The sequence below is a fragment of the Raphanus sativus genome, unplaced genomic scaffold (assembly GCF_000801105.2).
Source record: "Raphanus sativus cultivar WK10039 unplaced genomic scaffold, ASM80110v3 Scaffold0961, whole genome shotgun sequence".
NCBI lineage: Eukaryota > Viridiplantae > Streptophyta > Magnoliopsida > Brassicales > Brassicaceae > Raphanus > Raphanus sativus.
In genome coordinates this window covers 1-11,632 of record NW_026616275.1, presented here as the reverse complement: position 1 = coordinate 11,632, position 11,632 = coordinate 1, and the positions used below count along the sequence as shown (strand labels likewise).

The 11,632-nt window shown below is 39.7% G+C and overlaps 1 protein-coding gene and 2 pseudogenes across 1 annotated transcript; 1 reads left to right on the top strand and 2 right to left on the bottom strand.

Annotated features, from left to right (window-relative positions):
• The first annotated feature begins 352 nt into the window (after nt 1-352).
• LOC130503456 (uncharacterized) lies at nt 353-2,709 on the top strand. The gene is made up of 3 exons (XM_056998071.1): nt 353-1,355; nt 1,451-1,845; nt 1,986-2,709. Exons 1-3 carry the CDS (start codon nt 491-493, stop codon nt 2,373-2,375), a joined length of 1,650 nt encoding a protein of 549 aa, XP_056854051.1. The 5' UTR covers nt 353-490; the 3' UTR covers nt 2,376-2,709.
• A 411-nt stretch (nt 2,710-3,120) lies between these two features.
• LOC108857397 (probable LRR receptor-like serine/threonine-protein kinase At3g47570) lies at nt 3,121-6,429 on the bottom strand (annotated as a pseudogene).
• A 3,289-nt stretch (nt 6,430-9,718) lies between these two features.
• Nucleotides 9,719-11,596, bottom strand: LOC130503454 (phosphatidylinositol 3,4,5-trisphosphate 3-phosphatase and protein-tyrosine-phosphatase PTEN2A-like; annotated as a pseudogene).
• Nucleotides 11,597-11,632: the final 36 nt, after the last annotated feature.

Below are 11,632 nucleotides of genomic sequence, written 5' to 3'. Positions count from 1 at the left end.
CTTCCTTCTTCTACATGTAGACTTCCAAAAGGATAAAAACGTAAATACCAATCCGTTTTTTTGTTTGTTCATAAAGACTAAATGGTATTTTATCTTCCATTTAGGTTGGTTCTGCATTTGACTGAAATTGGGGTACACTAATGCATTTGACTTCAATATTTAGATTGTTTTTAGCAATTCTCCCTTTTTTTTGTAACGTTGTTTTATGTTATAAATTTATGCCAAGTGGTAATATTTGTAACGTAGCTAGCTATTCTTCTTCTTTTGTGTGCACCACGTAGCTAGCTATTCTAAACGGCAAGCATCCAGAGAAATAGGAGCGCTTACTTAAAAAGATAACAAGGAACCCAACTTGATAATAAACAATACCTACATACTCATCTATATAAACCATATCAGAATACTTGAACCATATCACTAAACTACAAATCCTAAATACACAATACCTGAAAAAAAAAACAGATTTTTGTCTTCTTTGTTAGGTTTGGCAATGGATCTAGCCAAACACACGAGAGTTCAGATATTGGGATGCATACTCCTTGCATCACTCGCACTAACAATGGCTGATACACCACCGGGCATAGCCAAAAACCCAAGCCATGCAACATGTAAGATCAAGAAGTACAAACATTGCTACAACTTGGAACATGTTTGCCCCAAGTTCTGTCCTGACTCTTGCCATGTTGAATGTGCTTCTTGCAAACCCATATGTGGCCCTCCTTCCCCCGGTGATGAAGGTGGTGCTGATGACGGTGGATACACTCCCCCGGATCCAGTTCCACCTGTTTCACCACCACCTCCTACACCTTCCGTGCCAAGCCCTACTCCACCAGTTTCACCACCGCCTCCAACTCCTACACCAGCCGTGCCAAGCCCTACTCCACCAGTTTCACCACCGCCTCCAACTCCTACACCAGCCGTGCCAAGCCCTACTCCACCAGTTTCACCACCGCCTCCTACTCCTACACCAGCCGTGCCAAGCCCTACTCCACCAGTTTCACCACCGCCTCCTACTCCTACACCAGCAGTCCCAACTCCTCCTGATGTTACTCCTGCTCCTCCCACACCGTCCGTGCCAAGTCCTCCTGGTACTCCCTCTGCACCAGTCCCTCCATATTCTCCACCTGTGATTCCTACACCTCCTTCTGTTCCAACACCTCCTGGCTCCACTCCTCCTTACATCCCCCCGTCTTCTCCTACTCCAACCCCGCCATCAGATGGGGAGGCAGGAGCAGGAGTCACAAGAGCCAGGTGTAAGAAGAAGGGCTCTCCTTGTTATGGAGTTGAGTATACTTGCCCGGCCGATTGTCCCCGTTCTTGTAACGTTGACTGCGTTACTTGCAAACCTATTTGCAGTATGTCCTCATTTACATCCAACTCCCTCATTAATTCTTTATTATTCATTTACCAAATACATGCTAAATAATCTTGTCTACTATTGATGATGCAGATTGCGACAAACCAGGATCGGTTTGCCAAGACCCACGTTTCATTGGAGGAGATGGTCTCACCTTTTACTTCCACGGAAAGAAAGACTCTAACTTCTGCCTCATCTCCGATTCTAACCTCCACATCAACGCACATTTCATCGGTAAACGAAGGTCTGGTATGGCACGTGACTTCACATGGGTCCAGTCCATTGCTATCCTCTTCGGCACTCACCGTTTCTACGTCGGAGCCCTCAAGACCTCCACGTGGGACGATTCCGTTGACCGGATCTCTGCCTCTTTCGATGGAAATCTTATCTCACTTCCTCAACTAGACGGTGCCACGTGGACTTCGTCCCCTGGTGTATACCCTCAGGTCTCAGTCAAACGAGTCAACGCTGATACAAACAACCTCGAGGTACGACCTAAGAAAATAAACTTTTGTTATTTGTATCATGTATATAAACTTTTGTTATACTAATTTGTAACATTTTAGATATTTTCTGAACTTAGTAATCAGTTAATAACTTGGTGTGCATATATAAAACTTTTATCCAGGTCGAAGTAGAGGGCATGCTTAAGATCACAGCAAGAGTGGTGCCAATAACAATGGAAGATTCAAGAATTCATGGTTACAACGTAACGGAGGACGACTGCCTGGCTCATCTCGACTTAGGCTTCAAGTTCCAAGACCTTAGCGACAACGTGGATGGTGTTTTGGGACAAACGTATAGGTCTAACTACGTAAGCCGAGTAAAGATCGGAGTCCACATGCCTGTGATGGGTGGTGACAGGGAATTTCAGACCACCGGTCTTTTTGCACCTGACTGCTCAGCCGCAAAGTTCACTGGTAACAGAGGCAACAACGGTGGCCAGAGCAGAATGGAGCTCCCTGAGATGAGTTGTGCTAGTGGCGTAGGTGGCAAGGGAGTGGTCTGCAAGAGATAGACGTTTTTTTTGCTCTAAACTTCACTACTATTACTACCACTATACAATATGGGAAGTGGTAAACTATAATATTATAAGCTAATTAATAAATGTAACACTGTTTTTACTATTCAACATGGTAAGTAGTAAAAAATAATGGAGAAAGGAAAATGTTATTTTATTACTATTCTTGAAATAAATGTATTGTGAATTTATATTAATTGCTTCCTTTTACGTTTTAATAACAAAATGATTTGAGAAAATTGTTAAACATCATCATGATAATTGATAACAAAAGAAAAGGTTGTAAAATAAAATTAGATAATTGCCAAGTAAAAAATACATCATCTTTTGGATAAACTGTTTAAAATTGTTTTTGTTTTTAATATTTTACTAGCAATAAACTGTTTTGCTTGATTTTTAACTTACACTCCAACAAAATGTGCTACCACGTAAAGGTAGCATGCTGCTGACCACCGACTCGCTTCATTATGAAGTGATACTCCCATAAAGATGGAAAACATACATTAATCAAATTATTTTCTCTCATAAAAAGGAAGGGAAAGAAAAGCATAGATACATAATCATAGATACATAATCAGAGCTTTAGAAAAACCCTCATATCGATCCACCAAGGAAAAACCCTTCAAAACTTTTCTTGATCATCCAGATTTAGAAAAACCCTCATATCGACCCACCAAGGGAAAGAAAAGCATAGATACATAATCAGAGCTTTAAGGATTAGCAAGTTTAAAACTGGTAACATGACATCCATTCTATTGTCTGCATATAATGTAGCATTCCGGATAAATAATCATGTTTTGAGTAAAAACCACAAATTATCAAAAAGACGATTATTATACAAGTCTCATCTATTAAGGGGGTTGCAAAGTCTGAAGAGGAAACGACACACACATCAACGTCTGCCTATAAAGAACCTCTCTCTAATTAAGATTAACTCCTTTCTGGTGCCACTGGTTGCCAAGCGGTTCTTGGGAGATTCTTCACAACACCTAAGTCCCACCTTCAAAACCATTGTCAAGCAATCACCAAGAGGGAAACCAACTCTGAGACCGCCATTAAGAATTGAACTGTCTGCAATGTCCAACACTCTCTCTGGCAACGCCAACTTGATGTAGCTGTCTAGGGTAACGTTTCCCCCAAGTAACTCATTTGTTGGTCGTTTTCCGGTGAACATTTCCAACAGAAGAACGCCGAAACTATACACATCACCATATATTGATGGTTGTCCTCCCATTCCATATTCTTCCCCATAATTAACAGAAAACAAGAGTATAATAAAAAGATAGCACAATCATTTTCTTCATTCAAACAGTAGAGATACGTGATAGAATTTTACCTGGTGCGGCATAGCCGATGGTTCCTCTGACGCCAGCCGAGCTTAGTTGGTTGAACAAAGACTCCTGATCAAGTTTCATGAGCAGCCGAGCAATGCCAAAGTCGCTAACGTGGCCAGTCAGATCATCGTCAAGGAGGACGTTGCTCGGCTTGAGATCGCAATGAGCTATAGGTTCATGGCAATAAACATGAAGATATTCCAAAACAGAAATCACATCTATGGCAATGTTGAGCCTTTCAAAGAGGGTCAAGGCTCTTGAGGGTCTACAAATCTCTTCCACTTCCTCTGGGTGCAGCCACATATCTAGGCTTCCATTTGGCATCAACTCGTAGATAAGAGCTCTGAAATCATTTCCTTGAAAATCCGTACTCGAACAAGCTGTCAATAGTTTCACAAGATTACGATGCCTTACGTCCTTGAGTGACTCACACTCTGTCATAAAGCTCTTCATAGCTCCACGTCTCTCAAGGTTTAGAACTTTCACCGCGACAAACTTGTTCTCCGTTGGAAGCAATGCCTTGAACACCGTACCAAAACTGCCTGATCCAATCAAATTGCTGGAAGAGAAGCCATCTGTCGCATTTCGTAGATATGCATAACTTATCTTTTCATGGAAAACCTCTAGTGCGGAAGAAGAAGTTGGAATACTGCTCTGCTTTCTTTTTCTGAACCAACATAAAGAAATATACGCCATGAGCACCATCAAAAGCAAAGCTATGCCTATACTTAACTCAATAGTAACTTTCTTCGAACTAGAGGAATGACTTGGTTGTGCTTTCACGATACATGGATTTAGTTTCAGTTCCTTGATACCTCCACAGAGATCTTTGTTTCCAAATACTGAAACTACAGTAGCATTTTGAAATTTTCCTTCTGTTGGCACATTTCCCTCGAAATTGTTAATGGATAGATTTAGATACTCCAAGGAAGAAACGTTTCCAAAATATCCAGGTATACTTCCAGAGAAACTATTGTTGGAGAAATCAAGTCTTCTAGCACCCATCAACCCTTTTAGATTTGGAATATCACCATCAAAAAAATTTCCTTGCAGGTACAGATTCTCCAGAGAGAGACAATTTCCCAAGACTTGAGGGAGTTGCCCATATAATTTATTATGCGCAACAGACAGTGTGCAAAGACGTTCTAGTGGTTTAATATACTTGGGAAGAGAGCCTGTCAAGGAATTATTTGACAAGTCGAGGTAAACAAGGGACTGAATTTGCATAATCTCCTGAGGTATAGTCCCGTTCAACTTACTAGACCCAATACGCAAATATAATATGTATTTGCACTGACCAAGACTGGGAGGAATAGTTCCTTCAAAACTGTTGTTGGACAAATTGAGTTTTTCTAACAAAGTGATGTTGCCTATTGAAGAAGGTATCTCTCCTGACATTCTATTTGACGCGAGGCTTAAGAACACCAATCTAGAAAGCTTTCCAATAGAACTTGGCAGTGGTCCGGTCAACAAGTTTTCCCGTAGTACAAGTTTTTGTAGGCTTATGAGATTCCCAATGTCATTAGGAATTGTTCCAGAGATTGAATTTGTTCCAAGTCCTAATTTCCAGAGGTTGATGGACAGGTTCGTTATAGAGGTAGGCAAGTCACCTCCAAGCCTATTTATATCAACAAGTAATGTATGAAGTTGGGTACAATTACTCAAAGCCTTAAGAAATTCAAGATCTCCAGAAGAGTAACTTCCCAAAGAATTATTGCTAAGACTTAGTTCTTGCAAATTCTTTAGTTTTCCAAAGCTCGAAGGAATACTTCCTATCATTTTGTTATATTCGATTCCAAATTCTTGAAGATTTGAGATATTTGAAAGTGTTGTTGGGATGGGTCCTGTGAAGCTATTAGCTCCCATATGTAAAAGTCGAAGTTTTGGTAGTAGATTACCAAAATCAGGCTTTAAACTACCCGAAAAAACATTACTAAATATGTTTAAGTACTCGAGCGACGAAAAATTGTAGATGGAAGGAGGAAAACCGCCTGAGAATTTGTTCACTCCTAATTCAAAAGACACCAATTGAATCAATCTAGCTAGATCATCAGGAATCCTTCCTTCTAAATTGTTCACTGAAAGTTGAACTCGCATGAGTGATGTCAAGTTTCCTAGAGATGCAGGTAACTTCCCTCTAAGGTTGTTTGCACCAAGATCTAAAGATTCAAGCTTCTCCAATGATTCTAGTTCTGAAGGAACACCTCCTCCAAGATGATTATCCCATAAATCAAGGTCCAACAATCTAGAGCAGTTAAATAGACTGACTGGAATTTCTCCACCGAGAAAATTATAGCTCATATTCAAGTACTTAAGTCTAAACAAGTTTCCCACCTCGTAAGGGATGGTTCCACCAATAAAATTATCAGATAGATCAAGTGATATGAGAAAGGAAAGATTACCAATAGATGGTGATATCATTCCCTTTAACTGCCATCCTCCAAGGTCCAAACGAGTAACTCTCTTGTGTTTGAAGCCGCATGTAACTCCTTTCCAGTTACAGAGAGGGGATGAGTTATTCCACGTGGACAATACATCTTGATTCTCTTCGGAAACTTGAGATTTCAAGTCGAGCAATGCTTCCTATCGGGTTCATCGGTAAAACCATATGCTTCATGTAGCATCATGAGAGCACTGAAAGAAAATAAAAGAAACAACCTCATTCTTCTCTCTTCTCTTTTTTTTCGGGTTAAAAGCTTTTCGTGCAGGAAATTGAATATATGACACGAAGTAAATGCATTATGTATTTTATCTTATTGTTGTTGTTATGCAACGCAGAAGATATTCATTGGCTCACAACCACATATAGAAAACTGCAAGACTTTTAAAAATTCTCGTCTACTTGTCGTCAACCTCCTTGTCCTCTCTCGGAGTCAAGTATCCCACTAGTCTCGTGTCCTATTATTTTCCCAAATAAGTTTCTTGTTGTATTTTTCCCAAACGGAGCATTATCATCATGTATGTCTCAATCTAAGAGAGTTTCTTTCTTTTTTCCTTGTTGATTTAATTGAGTTCATATCAAACAATCATTATTGCGCAAAGTTACGGATATTAAGCTAGATGGGCTTCATACTTAAAACCAATTAGTGATAAGTGGATTGACCCATCTATCTTATATACTAGTGAATATTAGTTCCAACTTCCGATGTGGGACACTTTGTGTCTAATACGCCTCCTCGAGATGATGGCTCTTTGAGCGTCAATCTCGGAATTTATGGACAAGGATCGATGGGCCAGCTTTGGGCACGGATCGATGTGGATCGGGTTGGACTTTGTGGATCGTAGGCTCTGATAACATATTAAGCTAGATGGGCTTCACACTTAAAACCAATTGGTGATAAGTGGATTGACCCATCTATCTTATATACTAGTGAATATTAGTTCCAACTTCCGATGTGGGACATTTTGTGTCTAATAACGGATTCTATCGTATTTCTTGGTTGAGCTGACTATCCAATTTGTATGTTGCCTCTTACTCGTACAAGTACACGTACGAGCAAGCCAAACCCTAAGGTTTACACCTCAAGATCCCAAGAACTCTTTTCCAAAAGCCAACCTCTAAGAAACTCTTACACAGTATTTATAGTCTAAACTATACAACTCAAGACTCAACAAACTTTCCCGCCTAAAGTTGTTACTCCACCTCCACGTCATCTCTGCTTCTTGATTGATCCAGTTCAACCTTGGCACTTATCACCATATCCGAGTCTTAAAGTCTAAACAAGTTTGATTCAGTGATATGAGAAACGAAATATTATACTAATATATATAAGGTGATATCACTCCCCGTAATTGCAATCCTCGGAGGTCCATAACAAGCAAGTCTCTTATGTTTGTGGCCACATCTAACCCTATCCCATTTGCATAGAGGGACCAAGTTACTCTATGAGTACAAGACAGGTCTTTCGTCTTCAGAGACTTGAACTCGAGCAATCTTTGCTTATTAGTTTCATCAGTAATTTGAAGCAAAGGTAGCATGGGAGCAACCAAAAGAAACAGTTGCATGCTTGTCACCTTTTTTATTAAAAAAAAAAACACAAATTCGTTTTTGGTCAAAATGTTTTGGTCTTTCTCATATATTTTGCAGTAAAGTAAATAGATACATCATAAATGAATGGAAAATAAGAACATTGGATTATGACAGGTGAGAAGTCCAAATAAAAATGGGAACAAAACGGGGGAAATATAAATAGTAACACAACATTCATGATTCATCAGGGTGCAGAGAAGCAACAAACAGAAGTGCTGGATCTAAAGATGATGTTTATGAAGAAGCATGGATGACTGGTTTAAGAACACGACGTATCACAGAGGCAATGATGATAACGTTACGGCAAGGATGATACATCAACGGTTGTGTGAAGATGAAGAAACTCACAAAGCTGAAACAAGAGGATGAGTAACACAACTATGTTGTGTGTTCAAGGGAAACGGGGTGTAAGGAATCAAGACTTGACGTGGAGCAGAAGGTAGCATGGCAAGTATTGTGCCAAATGGATTGGAACTTTGACAAAGAGACCACGTGAAACTTTGTGAGAAAGTTAAGTGGGCTTGAGTTTAAACTGAGCCTAACTAATATAAAAACATGACATTAGTGGGCTTGATGAGCTTAGGGTTTTACTCGTTGGAGTATAAAGAGACGAAGACGGTGACAGGAGCAGTCACGCGTCTAGGATTTATTGAAGATGCACATGGATGTGTGTGACGTCGTCCTACCGAACAGTTGAGAGATCTGTTGGTAGTTTTGTTATAGAGAACTATACTTGTCGGAGAAGACAATAAGTAGTAGTTGCTCTCATCATTGTAATTCTAGATAAGAATGGTCAGCACGGATGTGTGCTGGTACCGTATAGCAATTGTAGTTGCGATCTTTTCTAGTGAATGAGTTCTGGACGTGGTCCCGGGGATGTAGGAAACGAACCTCGTTAACAAATGTCTCTATGCTATTTACTTTATGCTCATACATACTCGCTCATGAACACAATCACACACGAGTAGATAGATTAGCCACAAAACTGTTTTTACAGTTTATCCGGGGCAAAACTATAAAATACTATTTAATACCTTGATAAATTTGAATTTAACTTGCACTAAAATTTCAAAATTATGGTGGGCAGCTGCCCCACCCAAATTCAAAGTAGACTCGCCACTGGCTATCACTGTACTGATACAAATATTAATCACATGTATTAGGAGTAGACATGACATATCTGTGATTTCAACATACACCAACTTGCTTCTACACAGTCTTCAGCAAATCCAATAATAATAACCGCATAAGTTATAGTCAAATTCAAATATCTGAGCTGGCAAAAGAATCAATAACTCTTTCAGTCTTGAACAAAGGGGTAGGCTTTTTGGTCTAGATATAAAAAAAAAATATTCAGGTTAAAGTAGAGGGCATGCTTAAGATCACAGCAGGAGTGGTGCAAATAACAATGGAAGATTGGAGAATTCATGGTTACAACGTAACGGAAGACGACTGTCTCGCTCATCTCGACTTAGCTTCAAGTTCCAAGACCTTAGCGAGACAATGTCGATGATGGTGTTTTGGGACAAACATCAACATTGTTTTGCTTGATTATTAATTTCCTAGTAACTTTGGTTACACTCAACAACATGTGCTACCACGTAGAGGTACCAATGCCGACCACTGATTCGCTTCATAATGAAGTGATTCTCCCATAAAGACGGAAAACATACATTATCCAATTATTTTCTCCCATAAAGACTTCTCTTGTTTTCAAATCCAGTAAAATATGATTTTTTCTTTTAACTGTAAAGTCTAAAACCAAGAAAAGATACAACATTGGTTTCTTTGTCTGTATTAAGGATTTTACCATATGATAAAGTGGATTTTGGATCATCTTTTACACAGTGCAAATCATATTGCTGACTTAACACTTCTATTTCCGTTTTACACAGTCGCTTCCAGATCTCTCTTGCACAATACACAACAAAAAGAACATCTAATTTATCAAAGCCAAAGACTGAAAACTATTGATAGACCATGAATTGTTTTATGATTCCAAATAATAAAAAGTCGGAATACAAATTCAAGACGTAAAGCAACCAACGTATAATTTTGTGCAGTAATATTCAAGAAAAGTAAAAAACATACCGTAAAATCCAAGATCAACAACAAGAAACCACAGCACAATGAATGGATTCATCTCATTGACTTAAACACTCCCTTGTTTTTTTTTCTTATGTACACATCTTCCTTCATTTAAATCATCATTCTTCAATCGCTATCAAACTCGTCTTCATCACCAAACGAGAACACAGATGCATCAGCCGCCATAACCTTGAACTCACTACTCTCTGAGCTCGACACGTTGACCCCTGACACAGTGGGTTTCTCTGCCGCTTCGGCCTTGCTAACCGTTCCTTGCACCGGCTGTGATGATGATGATCCCTTGTTTCCAGAAATAGACACTTTCTCAGTGGCACGAGCCAGACCAGAGGTTTCATCTGCGCTCTGCTTGGCTTCTGGGGTTTGAGAAGAAGCAGATGATGTGGTTTTGGCGGGACCAGTTGAGTCTGCTTCGTTGTCAGAGAACACATCGTCCTTATCAGGGCTCTCTGTTTCTTTCTTAGGTGCTGGAACCGGTGTAACACCCTCTACAGTGGAAGAATTGGCTGCTGAAGTTTCTTCGGGTGCCTTGGAAGCTGGTTCTGAACTAGGTTTTGCAGGGATTGTTGTGTCAATATCAGCAAGAACAACTTCGACCATAAACCCAGGCGAAGGTAGCTTCCTCTGTATTGGAACAAAAGACCAAACACAAATGTATATATATATCATTTCAAACCGAAGAACTGATGGAGCAGGAGCCCAACCTCGACTTAACACACAAAGTCAAACATTCAGCAATATTATTACCTTGTCAAACCCGTCAAGCTCACTAGTTTTTAGGATCACTCTGTTTTCCATCATCGTCGTGTTTAACCAGCTAAGAAGAAGAAGAAGAATAGAGAAAAGATTCGTGAGAGACATTAAAAGGATTGGATAAAAAGGTGCTTAGCTTCCTAACCAGTAAAAATCTCCTTGGCGGTCGTGGAAATGGATTTTGAAATCACCAGCCAATTCTGTTAGACCAGGCTCTCCGGGTAGAGCAAAGACCATAACCCCTTTCTTTGGCGCACTGAACCAAAAGTCTTCTGGCTGCAAAAACATGAAAAAAATCTTAAATGATACAGTGCAAAATTTCCAAAGCCTTCAACAAAAACCTGATATAGCAATGAAGTAATAATAACAGTGGCTTACCGATAAATCCTTGGTCCGAAGATGTTTTTGGTGGTAAAGAGAACACCTGCATATAAGTTAGAAGAAGATATTAGCTAAGGGTGATACTAGCAAGTTGTCATGAAACAATGGTCGACCAACTCACCATTGTGATCTGAAATGGTGATGGATGGTCTGATCCAATAGGGACACCTGTGGAGCCGGAATCCCCTAAGCATACACCTAAACAAAAGGAGTTGTACGATGTCAATAAACAGCTGTATGCTACCTTAAGTTATATAAATAAGCAGCTTACTTGCGGCCTGGTTGATTTTCCCCATTGAAGTAGGTTAATATTCGTTCAAAGTATTTCACATATCTCTACACAATAATAATTAAACAGACTCACTAGTCAGATGAAGAGAAAGTAACGTTATAAATTGCAAAACTAGGCTTACAATTTGGCTAGGTAGAACAAGCCCTTTTCCATCCACACATCGTTTCTGATTGTAAAAGTCCATGCACTCTTCCGCAGTAGGAAAAAACTGTACAAGACAAGGAAACATGATTAGTTTCCATGTGTTTGACTAATGTTACAATAAATGTTTTACCTTCAGATACAGAAGAAGACTACATATCATAAGCCCTGTCCTGGCCATAACCCGCCTTACAGTGAACAACCACAACATTCTCAA